At 45.6% G+C, this 18083-nt stretch overlaps 1 protein-coding gene across 3 annotated transcripts in view; it reads left to right on the top strand.

Moving 5' to 3' along the window:
• Window positions 1-18083, top strand: part of Adamts9 (ADAM metallopeptidase with thrombospondin type 1 motif 9) — a 156340-nt gene that overhangs the window by 102083 nt on the left and 36174 nt on the right. For 2 of the 3 annotated variants that reach the window (XM_076868927.1, XM_076869015.1), the window contains 2 exons: window positions 8719-8886; window positions 15301-15474. In XM_076868927.1, coding sequence (XP_076725042.1) covers window positions 8719-8886; window positions 15301-15474 — 342 coding nt within the window. The remainder of the gene's footprint in view (window positions 1-8718; window positions 8887-15300; window positions 15475-18083) is intronic. The other variant, XM_076869093.1, reaches the window with a different exon arrangement.

An 18083-nucleotide genomic window follows, 5' to 3' on the forward strand; every position in this document is an offset into this window, starting at 1 on the left:
GTCCTCCAGACAGGATTTTCAGAGACACTCCCATAGCCAGCACAGAGGGAGGGCTCCTGATAGGGTTTCCACGTCTTCTCTGAAAACGCCAACATCGTTATTCTAGTGCCGTCACGTTGCAAAGAATCACGAGCTATAAGGTTGAAAGGGAAAAAATAAGTAAGTCCTGCAGAAATAGGTCAAGTGCTTAAGAAAGGGGACTCCAAGAACACTTGGGGGGTGGCAGGGCCTGGTGATGGGGCGGGCATCATGTTCCCAGGGGTGCCCTGGATAGGCCCAGTAGAACTCATCAGGTACCACATTTGCAGATTTTCTTAGCTTTTGTTTCTCTCTTTTTAAATTGTTTTATTTGTTCCTTTTAGTTATACATGACAGTCAGGTGCATCTTGACATAGAATACACACATGGAGTCTAACTTCCCATTCTTGTGGTTGGACATGATGTGAAGTTTCCCTGGTCGTGTGTTCATATATGAGCACAGGAAAGTTCTGTCCTATTCATTCCACTGTCTTTCCTGTTCCCATCCCCCTCCCTGTTTCTTTCTTCTTCTTCTTCTTCTTTAGTACTGGGGAGTGAATCCAGTGGTGCTTAATCACTGATCCCCTTTCTCACCCCCCACCTTTTTTCCTTTTTATTTAGAGACAGGGTCTCACTGAATTGCTTAGAACCTCACTAAGTTGCTGAGGCTGGCTTTGAACTCACAATCCTCCTGCCTCAGCCTCCGGAGCCTCTGGGATTCCAGGTGTGCACCACCACTCCCAGCTTTCTTGATAGGGAGAAAAACTGTAATAATCAGACCCTTGCAGAGCAAAAGGAACCCTGATTGGGTTTCCACAGCTTATGTAACTAATTTCAGGTACTGCTGTATCTAATGCTAAAATACATTTCCCCTTCTGCTATGAAGTTGTTACATTGTGAAGGGACAGCTGGAGAGCCCTGTGTCCCCTAATTCTCTGCAGGGAAGGGGGGTAATAATGGGAAGTGGAGGGCAGGGACGCCTCTTACTGTGTCCCCTTATGTTCCTGGTCCTGCCATTGACCCTGTTAGGCAGGGCCACCTACTTGGCTCTTATATTGACAGCAGCCTTCACATGTGCTCCAAAAGTTGACATGCGAGTCTTAGTTCCTTTTCGTAGATCTTTGTAGAATTGTGAAGTCTGGACGTTGGGGGGCCAGTGGGGATGGCCAAGTGTCCCATCTGGCTGGAATGACAGTAACTCCCACATCCCTTTTTTTTCTAGGCTATTCCCTCCCAATCTCATGCTTCTCAGCTTCTTTCTGTGGTCATAAGTGCCAGGGTGGTCCCCGACACAAACAGCCATCAGGACTGTCAACCCTGGCTTTATGCTCTCAAGTCAGAGCCCTTGTTTCCTGGTGAAGCTTGCTCCCTGTTCCTCCTCAATATTTTTGGTTCTTGGTATTTCTGTTCAAAGCCATTCTTGTTTTGTGAGAAGTCCTATAAAAGCCTTTTTTTTTTTTTTTTTTTGGTGCTGGGGATGGAACTCAGATTCTCGTTCATGCCAGGCATGTGCTCTACCACTGAGCCATATTTTATTTAGAGACAGGGTCTCACTGAGTTGCTTAGGGCCTTGCTAAGTTGCTGAGGCTGACTTTGAACTTGAGATCCTCCTGCCTCAGCCTCCCCAGGCTCTGGAATCACAGGTGTGTGCCACCGCACCTGGCTGGAGCTATGCTTTTTTTGACCCAGGACTGTGACCACTCCCACAGTACCTGGGCACAGCAAGGAAACGAGTGACTATGTAGAATGTATAGGGTGACGTGATCACAGTTGCTGATTCTTATCTCTGGTGCCGAGTCTGTCTCTGGACCTTTGAAGAACTGATATCACAAAATACTAAAGAGAAACGGCTCGAGTTGAGAAAGAAAAATATAGAATAGAGAAGATGCATGGCATTTGGATGAGGTACCTTAGTTTTCTGTTGGTTGATGAGAGGTCCCCGTATTGGTATCATCTGTAGGAGGAAAAGATGAATCTTTTCAGAAACAGAATCTTCAGCATGTGCGTCTGTCCCGTGGACCTCTCTGTGCCCTTTAGAAAAGACAGCGCTTCACTCGTTCATAAGGATGGGATTTTGCCTGACTTATCCCTGCTGTGCCTGTTGAAGTCTCTAGTAGACTCCTCAGTGAGCTGTGGCTATAGCTTGGTGGGTACATGCTTGCCTACCATGTGCTAAGGCCCTGTTTCAATCACCCCTCAACAAAACGAGTTCTCATCTTAGACTCTGTAGACAATTTTTTTTTTTTTTTTTTAGAATATACCTTTACAAGCAGGGTTCTCACTAAGTGGCTGAGGCTGGCCTTTGAACTCAAGGTCCTCCTGCCTCAGCCCCCTAAGCCACTGGGATGACAGGTGTGAACCATCACTGGCTTATCCTCATTCCTCCTGAGAGGTAGAGGAAGCAGAGAAATCTGAAATAGCCCAGGGTCCTGTTGCCACTTTGTCATGAGTAGGCAGACGTGAGCAACCTGCTGATTTAATCGGGTCACTTCTCCTGGATAGCCTTAGGATGATCAGATGGTTCTAGACACCTCTGTGCTATCTAGAAAGCCTGACTCTGCTGTGACCTGGATTGGTGACCCAGGGCAAGTGGAATCACTCTTTGATTCTCAGTCTTCTTATCTATAAGGAGGAATCCTGATGATTCCTGGGTGATAAGGACACTTCTGGAATTGAGAGAAGCCAGTAGACTTCAGCATAGTTTCTGCTTACAGTCAAAACTCAATAAAAGGTCATTTTGCTCCAAGGAAAAGAATAGCTCAGCATAGCTTTTTTGAATCTAAATAGCTTGTGCCAGATTCGTTCAGCATGAGCGCTGTGAGTCCGATTCTAGGTGGATCTTTCTTTATGGAAACACGACATTTGGTTTACCATGTGTCTGTGGCTACAGCTCTCTCGTGATCATTGACTTCCATCCATATTTGCTGACTGGCCACAGCCTAGGAAGCAGGAAGGACACGTGCGTGAGTGGCCCCTTCTGTCTTTCCTACTTGGCGAGCCCACGTGGTTTCCTGGGCCTTTCGTGGAGCTGTGTGTGAGACTTTGGTCCCTAAGTCTGCATCCTTGAACTTGGATTTTCTTTCCCCCGTGGAATAGTAGCAACAGGCAGGATCTGTTCCCCTTTCCTAATGGTGTGACCCGTATGCAACATGCACCTTCATTTGTCACTGTGATTGGCACAGCCAGGCCTGTCCCTTGAGCATACGCATGACATCTCCAATAGTACACTCTTCAGGTGAGCTCTGACTTTGTTTCAATAAGAGCTTTCTTGTGATGAAAAGGTACAACCGAATATTATTTAAAGGAAAGTGATTTTAGATGTTATTTTCAAATTCTGTGAAATCACAGGCAAAAGACCTTGGAGAGACCAGAAAGACCATTTCCTGTCTGCAAACAGGATTTGACCCACCTGCCTTGGGGTGATGCTACCACCTGGTTAGAAAAAGACCCCAGGAGAGTCCTGGCTTAACTTGGCAGGGCTCCTGGCCTTTCAGTCCTTGTCATTTCTAAACTGCTGTCAACCAGCTCTGGGTTTGGAAATATGTAATACTTGATGAACGTGATGATGCACGCCTGTGATCCCAGCGGCTGGGGAGGCTGAAGCAGGAGGATCTCGAGTTTAAAGCCAGCCTCAGCAAAAGCGAGGTACTAAGCAACTCAGTGAGACCCTGTCTCTAAATAAAATACAAAACAGGGCAGGGGATGGGGCTCAGTGGTTATGCACCCTGGGTTCAATCCCTGGTACAAATACATACATACATACATATATATATATATATCCTTTATCAGCATCCCCTGTGACACATTTGCAATATACAGGGTCTCCATCTCATCCATCCTGATTGTGAATCACCTGTGCCTAGAGACTAAATAAGCAAAGGCTGCCGCCCCACCCCCAACCCCCGGGGCCATCCATTAACCCCGTAGGTATCAGGAGGCATCTGCTCTGGCTCAGTGGTCCTGGTTGGCACCCAATCCTCACCAGGACTTCCTCTAAGCCCCAGCATCTTGTAACCCCACCCAGAAGCTTCCTTCTAACCAGAGCCTGTGCATCCCTGACCCCCACCTTTCCCTCCTCCTCCTCCTTGATGCATTTGGTGGACTTACCAACTCTGTGTGTGACTCCATCTTCATGGTGAGGTCCCAGGCCTCAGCAGTACCCTTGGGGATCTTGTTCTCTTTAGGTCTCCAGGTCTTCTCACCCAGGAAGACACACGGGGTTATTTGATGGCCTCTTAATGATTAAGAAATTGTCACCGAGTATGGTGGCCCACGCCTGTCATCCCAGCAGCTCTGGAGGCTGAGACAGGAGGATCGTGAGTTCAAAGCCAGCCTCAGCAACTTAGTGAGGCCCTAAGCCACTCAGGGAGACCCTGTCTCTAAATAAAATGCAAAATAGGGGCTGGGGATGGGGCTCAGTGGTCGAGTGCCCTTGAATTCAATCTCCCCCACCAAAAAAAAAAAAAAAGAAAAGAAAAGAAAAGAAAGAAAGAAAGAAAAGAAATTATGCTTCCCAGTGTAAGTTAAAGAACCAATAAAAGGAACCAGAACAGGACACAGGACCCAAATCTCTCGGTTCTGTATCCACTCAAGAGAGAGCAAGCCCTAGGAGAGAGGTTGTGAACACACTGCCCACATCTTGAATTTCATTTCCACCAGATGAGTTGAAATGTAAGATTTCAAACTCTTAGCCTGTCCTTATGGAAGGTGTGAACCCCAGATCTGAACAAACTCCTCATCCCAGCATCCCCTCTGAATTCCTGAAAATGTGACTGTGTGACCAATAGGATTCTGCAACATGAACACTCAGGAAAATGAGAAATCATATCCCATCTATGTATGATCTACCAAAGTGCATAAATGCATTCTACTGTCATGTATAACTAATTAAAACAAATACAAAAATTAATTAAAAAGAACAAAGCCAGAAAACCCCAGCATTTGGGATACTTGATTTTGTGATTCTACATTGTTCACCAGTCTTGCTCCAAGTTGTGGGGGAAATCAATCTCTTAAATAAGTTGGGTTGTTTCCCAGGAGGAAAAAAAAAATATTAGAATCCTACTGGCAAAGCAAGAGGCTATTTCAGCTGAAAATTTAGGGAATTAAATGTTCCCAAGACCAAGAGCTCTCCCATACGTAGCCAATAAATAACATGGAGTAGGTGATGCACTAAATATAGCTATTACAGCCCAGTGACGCACACTGATGTGAAAGTCCTCTTTGCCTGGAAAAGGACTAGAAGTGATCAGATGGAAATTTCCCTGAGAACGTAAGAGCTAAAACCTGTGTTTATTTGATTATCGAAATGACAGCTCCTTTACGAAGTCATCCCAGACCCATGAATAAACCTGTTATTTTTGAACATTTCCATCAACAGCTGCTTTTCTTCATTGGTCATTTAGAAAGCATTAAATGAAGTGTTTGCTGTCAGATTAGATACCTTGAGCGGTTCCTAATCACTTTCAGATCTTAATGATTTCAGGCAAGGAATATGTGTGGTGACTCATGCAAAGTATTACATTCTCCCCTCCCCCCACACCCAAGGTGCTTCCATTCAAGTCCTCAAGGAAGGAAAAAAATGCACATTTGAATGGGTAGGATGCAGCTAGTCTAGATATTAAAAAGATATTGCCAGAGGCAGTGGTGCACGCCTGTAACCCCAAGGATCCTGGAAGCCGAGGATTGAGAATTCAAAGCCAGCCTCAGCAACTTAGGGAGTCCATAAGCAACTCAGTGAGACCCTGTCTCCAAATAAAATACAAACTAGGGCTGGGGATGGGGCTCAGTGGTCAAGTGCCCTGAGTTCAATTCCCTGTACTCCCCCCCCCCAAAATAAAACCTTTAAGGCATGCTATGTAGAAATTCCTTCATCCAACCCCATTTCATTAGCAGTATATACGGTGGCGGCATCAGTGACACACATCAGATGAATTACTATCAGGTAGATTGTTGATGATTAAATTACTTTTCCAATGTGTGGTTATTGTTCCCAACAGAAACAGACCTGCTTGTGAGAATTAGGATTCAAAGCCCTTGTGGGGACAACACTGTGAAAGCACTACGTGTCTCCAATAATAGCACCTATCTCTGGTATTGAGCGCCATTGGTTATTGAAATGATTAAGTGAGATAATACACATCAAGTCTTAGGGCACTTCCTGGCACATAACGTGTTTGAGACAGTTAAGCCTCTGCTGATTCTGCCACCCTGGTATGGCGGCCTTCTTTTAAGCTGTGTCCTCTGCTGACCATAGCAGTTTACTTAATCAGTATTTCCATCACCTTCCATCACCCTCCTCATTGCAAGAGACAGCTTGTTCGGACTGTTTGTATGTAGGAATGACTATCCCTAAGGATACCCTTGCTTTAAGTTCATGCCTGTTCATTTGATTTAATAGAACTATGTTTCTTCACTCTGATCAAGCAAATGTTACCACCTACGATGCCATATCCCTGATGTCCAGCCCATTTCCTACCAATGAATATATTCTTGACTCCCCATGCGGTTCTTCCCGGTACTCCCCATCTCTTAACAGGGTGGTAGATGTTATTATTATCTATCTAATAATCCAAAACAGAAAACTGAAAGTCACCCTTGACTTTGCCCCTCAACCTCTACCCCACAGTGGATTCATTGGGCAATATCATGTATACACCAAAATATATATATATATAGATAGATAGATAGATAGATAGATACATAGATACATAGATAGATAGACAGACACACACACACACACACACACACACACACACACACACAAACACACACGGTTTTAGTTTGCCACCCTTCCCCACCCAGACAGTGAAGCCTAATCCAAGCCACCATTATCTCTTGCCAGGACAATTTCAGTAGCTTTCTGAGTGGTTCTTCTTCTTTCCACCCATGCTATATTCATATCCAATTTCCACTGAGTAGCCAAAGTAGATTTTTTCCTATTTTTTTTTAATTTTGGGGGGTTCCAGGGATTGAACTCTGGGGCACTTGACCACTAAGCCCCATCCCCAGCCCTATTTTGTATTTTATTTAGAGACAGGATCTCCCTGAGTTGCTTAGGACCTCACTAAGTTGCTGAGGCTGGCTTTGAACTCAAGGATCCTCCTGCCTCAGCCTCCCGAGTGGCTAGGATTACAGGCATGCACCACCTCACCCAGTGAATTGGACTTTTTTCTTCCATACTGAATACTATTAAGATTTTTCCAGAATAACTACTCCAAATCATAGCATTCAGAAGATGAAAGATCAAATGCATGTTTCCACCTTCTAAAGTGAAAAATCTAAACGTGTTGACACCCACATTTTAAACTTCTCTACTCGCTCCCATTGAAACTTTTATAATGGCTTGATTTACTAAAAAAAAACATGCCTTTGGATGGTTTAACCATGAGCCTGCTTGGTGACCGTGGCTGAATTAACATGAGGCTCCTTGTTTGACACAGAGCTATTTATCTATGAGGCATGAAAGGGTACTTTGGTAATGTAAGCTAAGGAAATCACCAAGTTAGTGGGGGAAATGAGAAATATTGAATTGAGGGAAAGGACCTTGAAATCTATTTTTAATCACATGTTCACATTTTGTTCTTCATTCTTAAATTCATTTCCCTCCAAAAAGCCGGACCATTATATTGGGGAGTAATGTGTCTTGAAAACCTGAGCCAGCAGCTTAGGATCCAGCGGTAATGACTTCTGGAACCGCTAATGAGGCGGTGGACGGTGACCGTCTCGGTGCGCTGATTAGGGCCAGCCTCTTGCCTGGTCCACAGAAGCTGTCAGATCAGATCTTTGTCCAGACTCCGTGGGCACTTTGATTCCTGAACCTTTCTGAGAAACCTAATCTGAAATCAAAGTCAAGCTTCTCAGATGCGGTCAGACAAGGTCACATTTAAAACAGCCCAGGGAACCCGCAGATCAGAGTTGAAAGGTGACGCCTCCCCCCACCACACACACACACACACACACACACACACACATACACTCCCACACACACAGTTGGAACAGGCTTACCTGCTATCTTCCGGTTTTCCATTGGCCTTTTGCTCCTCTTCCCGAGCGATTGGAGACATGGGAGCTTTTTCTCTGGAAAATGGCCCAAGAGTTTTCCTTAAAAAATGACATTAAAAATATGGAGACAGTTTTGGAAATGAACATTTATTCCCATCAGCAAATCACAGGGGATTTTGAAAACATATCTTACTATTTGATAGTAGGACTTTTTATTTATTTATTTTATTTGTTTGTTTATTTATTTACTTTGGTACTGGGAATTGAACCTAGGGGTCTTAACTACTGAGCCACATCCCCAGCCCTAAATTTTGTATTTGATTTAGAGACAGGGTCTCACTGAGTTGCTCAGGGCCCCGCTAAGTTGCTGAGGCTGGCTTTTAACTCACATCCTCCTGCCTCAGCCTTGATAGAAGGACCACTTTTAATCAGATTCTCAAGGTAATTCTGGGTACATGAGTTCTGTTTCTGGCCTGGGTAATCAGAATCTATCCACACTCTTAAGGGAGTTAGGACGCCACCTGACATGTGTTCTCAATGCCACCTGTGTTCCCAGTGGACCCTTGAGATTGGATCTGGAAAAGGAGGGCATGGTGACTCTGGTTAGACGTGCTCTTGACCTTGACGTCTCAGGCAGGCTTTGCCCACCTCCGTGTGATTCAACAACTACAACCTTGCCGTTGCTTTATGTTGCAGTGCTCTGTGTCTTGTGGTCGAGGGCAAAAACAGCGAAATGTTTACTGCATGGCAAAAGATGGAAGCCAGTTAGAGAGTGATTACTGTAAACACCTGGCTAAGCCACATGGGCACAGAAGGTGCCGAGGAGGACGGTGCCCCAAATGGAAGGCTGGCGCGTGGAGTCAGGTGAGCAATGCTTCTCCCTACCGGCTGCTGCCTCCCGCCGCGGTCGCTCCCGTTTCTCTGCATGGGCTTGGTGTCACAGAGGGGCGCGGGGCGCTCGAGACTGGGAGGGACGAGTCTTTATGGGACACTGTGGACACTCACCAGGTGACCTTGAGCAGGTGGATTCAGTCCCTGGAGCTTTGCATAATACCTTCTGGGGGTGTTGCAGGGAGGAGTTCCATGTGGTAGTGGGTGTCTGAGGTCTCAACCCCTTGATCCTTGGCTAATGGCCTTGGTCACTCACCACTTAGAAAACCACTGACTCAGGTCCCATGGAGGCTGAGTGGGATGAATTTATCTTGGAGGTTCTCTCTCTCTCTCTCTCTCTCTCTCTCTCTCTCTCTCTCTCTCTTTTCTTCCTTCCTTCCTTCCTTCCTTCCTTCCTTCCTTCCTTCCTTCCTTCCTTCCTTCACCAGGGATTGAACCCAGGGGCCCTTAACCACTGAGCCACATCCCCAGCCCTTTTTATATTTTATTTAGAGACAGGGTCTCACTGAGTTGCTTAGGGCCTCACTAAGTTGCTGAGGCTGGCTTTGAACTCAGATCCTCCTGCCTCAGCCTCCTGAGCTGCTGGGATGACAGGTGTACACCACAGCACCCAGCACAGATTTTTCTTAAATGTCTAGAGCTGCTGGCAGCCTTGTCCTCCCTACCCCCAGCCACATTTCCTATCACAGAAGTGTGATGTACAGGACACCCTCCCTGGCACAGTAACCTCATCCCTCCCAAGCCCTTCGTCATCAGGAAACATGGAGCTGCTGTCTGTTCTAATTCAACACAGAGTCTGTGCCCAGGTAGAGGTGGTTCCATAAGGAATCCCATTCAAGCATTGTGTCCTACTGCTCGCTTTCTGCATGGTCTCTAACGACCACTGTCATCTGCTAACCACCCGTCCTCCTTATTTGGGGAGCTCTCTGGTTCATCTGAAGCCTGCAGCCAGCGTGATTAAGATCCCCACTAATTAGCTTGACTTCTTGTAAACTTCACATTCTTGCTCTTCTTTATGGCCCTTGCCCTCTATTTATCTATTCTACATTTCTCCCTGAATACTCAGCTCAGAGCACATAAACGATGCTCATTTTAAAGGCCAGTTTACTCACTAAAGAGATGATTAAAAGACTCTCTTGTTCCTTATTGGTAAACACAGGGAATTTACTCAGTATCCCATGGTCTTATGGGGGAAGTCTAAAACTGCTTACAAAATTGGGATGATGAGGTTTAACTCTGGAGGGTTTGGGGAATGGGTACTGGGGATTGAACTCAGGAGCATGGACCACTGAGCCCCCCCATCCCCAGCCCTATTTAGTATTTTACTTAGAGACAGGAGGGTCTCACTGAGTTGCTTAGCACCTTGCTTTTGCCGAGGCTGGCTTGGAACTCAGGATCCTCCTTTCTCAGCCTCCTGAGCTGCTGGGATGACAGGCATGTGCCACCGCACCTGGCTTTCTAAATTTTTTTTTTTAATTTTTGTAAACATAAGGTAATGGGATTATCAGAATGCCTTCCCAAACAAACCACACCAATTGTTCAAACCAATTGCCACCTTTAAAGGAGAGGCAAGCAAACCCAGTTATGTAATGGTCTGTGGCCAGCTTGATAATGTCCTGATTTGATTTGTAGAAATGCGTTATAAAAGCTGGACAGACAGGGTGCAGCCTGGGAAGGTGTGCTTTGTGCAATTTAGAAGCGTGCCTGAAACTCATCCACACGTGATCAGAGATTGTTGGCTCCCTAGAGATCAGCAGGAAACAGCAGCGTCCCCAAGGCAGGACTGTTAGGCAAGAGTGATTATGGCCCATTGGCAAGGATATTTAGGAGATTTTATATCTGGTCTTCCTACTCTTTTGCTGATAGCTATTTTTCAGTTTCTCTGTCTTTAAGGTAGAAAAAATAATTAGTGCAATTTTTCACGGTGTCAAAAATACTGGTGATAATAAGGCAGAGTATTGGGATGGGAGACTCCTATAGCCATGCTACTTTTAATAGTCTCTCCCCAAAATTTGGTGTTTTGAGATTTGAAATGGAATGTTTTGTTTCAATGTCTTTTTAGAAATCTTGACGTTTTGAAGGGAATCAGCTGGGTTGGGTTTTGTTTGTTTTGTTAAAAAACATCATCACTAAAGACTTCAAGGGGCTCCCCCCAACCACTGCCGAGAGTTCATGTTCAGGGCTGTGGCTAGGGCTCACTGGTAGAGCACTTGCCTCACATGTGTGAGGCCCTGGGTTTGATCCTCAGCACCATATAAAAATAAATAAATAAAAATAAAGGTAAGGTGTCCATCTACAACTAAAAAAGAGAGAAAGTTCATGTTCAATTTGTTTACATGGTTTGGATCAAGAGCTAAGGGATATCCATGAAATTTATTTATTTTTTAGTTTTAGTTTTTATTGTTTTGGTACTGGGGATTAAACCCAGGAGCACTTGACCCCAGCCCTACTTAGTATTTTATTTAGAGACAGGGTCTCACTAAGTTGCTTAGTGCCTCACTATTGCTGAGGCTGGCTTTGAACTCATGATCCTCCTGCCTCAGCCTCCCAAGCCACTGGGATTATAGGCGTACACCACTGTGCCCAGCTACCCATAAAATTTTAAAACAAACATCACCATCAGCTTCTTGATTCAGCCTGATAAATTTGAAGGCTCTGTATTCTCATTTTTTAAAAACAGTTCAGGGCAGAATTTTAAAACTTATTCCTGTTCCTATAGAAAGGATTTTTTGTTTGGCTGGTTGGTTAGCTGTTTTGTTTGTTTTGTTTTGTTTTGTTTTCTTAAAATGAAGCTGAAAATAAAAATCAATGATCGGTTTGGAATGAAAGTGTACTTCACCATTCATTAGTCATGATTCTTTCAATCAGTTCCTGCGTCAATCCTGAGACATAGGTCTCTATCATGATTCAACACCTTTGCAGTTAGCATGGGGCCAACACAGTGGAATGCTGTGATTTAATTAACAGGCCGGGTTTCTTTCTTACTTATTCAAAATTTCAAGGATATGTCTTGTAGTCCATGGTGTGTTCGATGTAGTGAAATAAGGATCCAGTTTTTTAAAGATCTTCAGTGCTAAAGTTGAAATAGCAGCTGCTCTAAATTATGACTTTTCTTGTAATTTCAATGCAAGCCACTAGGTGGTGGTGTCTGAGACTGACGCATGCCTCAGTGTGTAATGGAGAAATGAGTATATGTGGACTTTGTATCCTCTGAGAGGTTAAGGAAACCATATGCATATGGCCAGGATGAGAACAAAGTTGCTTTCATGATTTCTGCTCTCCATTTGCCTGGGTTTTGTTTGCACTCCTCACCAACACTCTTGCTGAGAGAGTACAAGAAAACATCATGATTGCCATAGTTTAAAACTGGAGTCAATTCCAACCCACAGTATCTATGCTGCATTGCCCTGGACACTGTTTATTTGGATTCATTTTTTTCCTTTTTGCTTTTGTTGGAGCTAAGGTGATTATCTCTGTTCTTTACTTATTTGTGGAATACCTACATAAAAAGGTTCGTTAGGAAATAAAAAAGATGTTTCATGGAAAATGCTGAGCATAGAACTAAGCCCTCAACTGGGGGTAATTTTGTACCCCATGGGACATTTGGCAATGTCTGGAGACAGCTTGGGTTGTCACAGCTCGGGGTGAGGGAAAGTGTAATTGGTACCTAGTGGGGACAAACCAAGGATCCTGCTAAATGCCCCACAGTGCACATGCAGCCCCCACAAAAAGGAATCATAGAGTCTGATATCTATTAAGGGCTTGGTAAAAGTCTGCTAGTATTGTTGTTATTATTCAGAAAAGTGGGTTGATATAGTTATCTTTCTAGCTAATTCCTACTCTCAAATAAAGTCCCCTCTCCATAATTTTAGCGGTAATGCTAGAAGAAAGTGTATAAAAATTCTCTCCAGGTTTTCACATATGTGTTATTATTCCCCAAATGCCAGAAGTTCCGCAGAGATTCTTCTTATCTACGTAGATAAGCACCAAGTTCCCCCTCTAAGTTGGTGAGTTCTGGGTCCCAGCAGTTTCCTGCTCCCTAGGTCAGCACTGACAGCATCTCTCAACCCTGCGCAGTCCACTGTGCTCAGATGATGTTGGCAGCAGCCGCAGTGGTGGCCGTGGGGGGGACACCTAACCAAATTCACTCAAAGTAACTCAGAGGTACACTGGGTGGAGTTAGCAAAATTAAATACACATGAGCACACCCCTGGCCACCACCTCCAGGGTCACACAGAGGTCTTTCCGAAGCTGTTTTATTCATGGAGTTTCTGCACAGATCTCTTAGAATTCACCAACCAAGCCTGGCCAGCTCTGTATGCAAATTGCTATGTCCCTTGAGACAGCCCAGGAAGAAAGATGGAATACCACAGATGAACTCGCAGGCTGTTTGAGCAATGAGCATAAAAGCAGGATTCAGAAAGGCAGGGCCTGTAGCTTGCTGTTTCATTTCAGGGGGAGCTGAAACTTCTGAATGGGTTATTTCAGAGCTGGTTTTGATAGTACACAGATCAGAAGCCCCGAACAACACATTGCATAATTGAATTCTTGTGTGTGTGTGTGTGTGTGTGTGTGTGTGTGTCTTAAATTGTCTTTTGAAAAACGAACGATCAAACAATTTAAGTAGTGATTTTTTAAAATTTTTAGATCATTATGACTCTTTACACCTTCCCTCCATTAACCATAATTTAACTATTCAATAACCAGAGCATCAAAATAGCCAACATAATATTATACACTCTTAAAGTCTTCAGCTCTTTTTCATTTTTTTTCCTTTAGGTAATCCAAATATTTATGAGTTGGTGAATAAATAGTCAAAGGGTTTCTTGGTTCTTGCTGTTAATGGTTGGTGGCATTGTTGTTTGAACAATTCTGTCACAAGTGGGGTAGCTCTGCTATGCCTCGGCTCATTTTCCTTCACAGAGTAATCATTGAGAAATGTTATTCCTGTCCCTCCATGAGCATTCAAGGGCCATTCCCTAGAGACAGAGCTGTCCCTCCCACCCAGGACATAATGACTTCAAAAGTCTGGCTCCTTGTGGGTCACAAACTCAATTCCATTAATACAATTAACTTAATTAAACTCACTTAATTAATACAATTAAGCCCAAACAATACAGCAACGTGGATCCAACCTATTTCCTTCTTAGCCAACTTTGATGTGAACTCTGTCTCCCGAGCAGAGACTCAGCTGAAACAATACAACGTCCCCACTGCCTTCTAAAGAGTGTCACCTGTTTTCTTAAAATCTGAAATAGGGGGGAACTTAAGATCCAGCAGAACCCGTTGGGTTGTGCACAGAGGAAGGTCATTAGCCCCAGAGACAGCAGAGACCGCTGAGGGTTAATTGAACAAGACCGTCTTTCTAGTTTAAAAGAGCAAGATCCTGTTCTTTAGGGAGACTTCGGTTAGCCATGTAGCTTTCATGTACATCAAACTCGTTGTCTCAACCCCAGCAAATTAATGGGGGCTGAGCTATCACAAAAACTGGGTCATCATTTGTAGTAGCTCTAAGCCGTAAGATGCAGCTCCTTCCAATCAAAGGTTGCCTTTCGTTCCTGTCAAAGCCTTAATAAAGACCATCATTCTTGGGCCTGACCATAAGTGAGATTATGAAACCCAGCAACGAGGAAGCCATTAAAAAATTAATTTAGAGGAAAGTTAATTGCAGATTTAATATGGTGTTTTGCAACTTGGTCAAACAAAAATGTTTCTGCGTGATTAACAGTTATTTTTCAACAGCAGAGCACATTAAGCCTGAGGAAGTGATTTTTTTTGTGTCAGCTTTTATTCTTCATACATTTATCTGAGGTTGTAAATAGACACAAATACTTTAGTGAATTCCATGGTTTAAAAAAAAAAAAAACTGTTTCCAAAAATAGGAGCCAGAAAAGGAAGAGACTAGAGGAAATAATTCTGCTTATATGGCCCTAAAATGGTCCGGGGTTTACTGTCCTTGGGTTCTGACTTGAATCTGCCAAGAAATTCTTCTTAGACCAATTGTAAGTTTGGATTTGAATTGTAGAATTTCGATTTCTTGCAAATTCTTCCTGATTTTCAAGAACCTCAGACCCTCCAGGATAGACATCATCCCAACTTGTCATTCCCTGTGACAGCCTTGTCCTCTGGGGGGCTGACTGCTCCACCCCACTCTTCCCAGCGCTCCAATTCCCCTCGGGGGGCTCTGCTAACTCAGAGACCCCTGACACTCGGGTGGCTTTTCCCAACGCCCCAGCCCCTCCAGCGGCTCAGTTCCCAAGTGCCCGTGGGTCCCCCTGTCGCACTAGCGGTGAAGGTCACTAGGTTAGGAGGGCACCGCCCGCCTCCTCACCTCCCCCCACCAAAAAAATGAGCCAAAGCGGCCACTTACGTCCTCTGTCTTCCCAGTGCTCGGCGTCCTGTGGCCCCGGCATGCAGCAGAGGCGCGTGAGCTGTCAGATCGGGACGCACAGACCAGCGCGCGACACCCAGTGCGACCCCTTCGCCCGACCCGCGCCGGAGCGCGCCTGCGAGGGCCCGCCTTGCCCGCGCTTCACCTGGAGGGCCGAGCAGTGGCAGGAGGTGAGTGGGGTCACCTGTCGCTTGCCCCGCCCCTGGCCGGCGTCACCTCCACCTCGGGAAGCCCGGGGCCCTGCAGCAGGGTGGCGTGGTGGCTGGCCCTTTCCCAAAGGCGGGCTGTCAAGTCTGCAGCATTCCCACAGCAGGGTGGGGAGCGCCCTGCAGAAGCTGCTCCTCCCCAGGCTCCGTGTGTCCCCAACGTCCTGGGTCTGACTGTGCCAGACAAGTTCTCCAGGCCTTGAGCCAAATGCCTAAAGATAAGACTCACAGGAGGGGCAGGCGGGAGGGACATGTTAACTCTGCAGGTCCAGATTGGGCCACTCTGTAGTCTTGCAATAGCCGCCAGCCAGAAGGCAGACTGTAGGTAGGACCTGCTGTGTACTTTCCCCCCTTTTGCATGACTTGGGCTGTCAGGTAGAAGACGGGTGCTCATGTGAAACTGGGATTCACTAGTGAAGGATTTCCAGTGATTGTGAAAGAAGGACAGCATCTAAAACTCTTCCATGGGTGCAGAAATAAGCCGGACTTACTCCCCGCCCCCATCCCCAGTTAATGTTTAGCTAAAGAAAACACTAAGTGTCCCTGGAGAAAAGTCTGGCTGGGAAGGTAAGACATTAATAAGAGGTGACCTCAGCTTCCAGAGCATAGTATGTGTGTGTTCTGATTGCACAAAGTGGGGAAAGAAAATGAAAAGCAAAACCACCTCCTCTGATGTTGCAATAAATAAAATTGCATGCTGTTTAAAGCTCAAAGATAGGTCGGGAGTCCCCCGGACCCAGAATCGCTCTGGGAATGCACAGAAAGGGTTACAATTTGGGGAGCAAAGACACTATACTTGGTAGTGAGGTGGGTGCTTTGTGTTCCTGTCACCTCACTCAATCTTTCTAACCATTAGATTAGATGAATATTGTTATCATCATCCCATTTTATAGATGAGAAAACTGAAGTTCTGAGAGTCCAAGTCACATACTAATCACCGGGAAGAAGCAAAAGTTGGGATCTTAAGTTTGTTTTCTTAACTATGATGAGATGTCCACCTGCATTCTTTTTATTTGGGGGGGGGGCAGGGGGGTTACCAGGAATTGAACTCAGGAGCACTCAACCACTGAGCCACATCCCCAGCCCATGAGGCAGGTCTGAGTCCATCAGAGGGTAGTGGGCAGCAGTGCCTACATCAGATACAGTTCCGGTTTGTTGCACGGGAGCCCTGTACGTTACTGGGAACCCGGAGACTTAGAACACAGACCTGGTTCCTACCCCAGCTCTGCTGCCTGCCAGCCACGAGACTCAGGGCAGGGATTCTGGATTTCTCTGAGTCTTGGCTTCACCGTCTGCAGGGTGGGGATAACAGGAACTATGCAGAGCTATTCTGAGAAAGATAGAGAGAGGCATCAATTATGGTTTGGGAATTGGCATGTCCAATGCAGAAGAAACTGGAGGCTCCTTGTCCCCCTGCCTTGATAATACCTCTTAATTCTCTTGCAATTGTCTTTTTCTTTTTTTGGTACCAGGGATTGAACCCAGGGGTACCTAACCACTGAGCCACATCCCCAGACATTTTTTATTTTTTTATTTAGAGACAGGGTCTCCCTGAGTTGCTTAGGGCCTCGCTAAGTTGCTGAGGCTGGTCTTGAACTTGTGATCCTCCTGCCTCAGCCCTCACTGCTGGGGTGACAGGCGTGCACCACCACACCCGGCTTCTTCTCCCTGCAGTTCTTGTTTATTGGCTGCTTCCGCCCTGTCCCTCTCCATCTCTCACCAACTCTGCTCTGTGTGACTGCTCCAGGGAGTAGAAGTAAGAGAGCATTGAGAAATAGACCGAAGGGGACTGTTCAGGCTTCAGCCAGTTTCTGAACCTGCTAGAACCAATCACCAAACCCTACCCCAAGCTCCCTTGAGACTCCTTCTAAATCTCAAAAAAAAAAAAAAAAAAAAAAAAGAAAAAAAAAAAGGTGGAGAGGGGACCTTGCCCCAGAAGCACTGATGAAATTCCTCTTTTCCTGTCATACAAAGTAAACCTGGAAGTTTATGTCTTCACATACACTATGCAGATGGATCTTTGAAAATCTATCCTCAGATATTGCTTTCAATCTCTCAGTAAGAAGACCTGCTGGGCACAGTGGCTCACTCCTGTCATCCCAGTGGCTCAGAGGATGAGGAGGGAGGCTGAGGCAGGAGGATGTGAGTTCAAAGCCAGCCTCAGCAACTTAGTGAGGCTCTACGCAACTCAGGGAGACCCTGTCTCTAAATAAAATAGAAAAAGGGCTGGGGATGGGGCTCAGTGGTTAATCGCCCCTGGGTTCAATCCCTGGTACCAAAAAACAGAAGAAGAAGACCTAAGGACACAGTCTGGCTGGGACCCGTGTTTAAGACGTTTCCAGAGATTAACCAAGAGAAGAGGCCCCATTAACGATGGAGGGCGGGTCCGAGAGTCTCCCTCCTGCCCCGTGCTTTCTCCCTTGCCTGCCCCCGAGCTTGAGAGTTTGGAGGAGGACCTGGGGTCACGGGTGGCTGTGCGCTGTGGCAAAGTGACGCTCAGGGCAGCTGGAAGCTTGAGAAATCCATCCGGACCTTCATGTCCCCATGTGAAAGGCTGTTGGTGGCCTGCTCAG

The sequence above is a fragment of the Callospermophilus lateralis genome, chromosome 1, assembly GCF_048772815.1.
Source record: "Callospermophilus lateralis isolate mCalLat2 chromosome 1, mCalLat2.hap1, whole genome shotgun sequence".
Lineage (NCBI taxonomy): Eukaryota > Metazoa > Chordata > Mammalia > Rodentia > Sciuridae > Callospermophilus > Callospermophilus lateralis.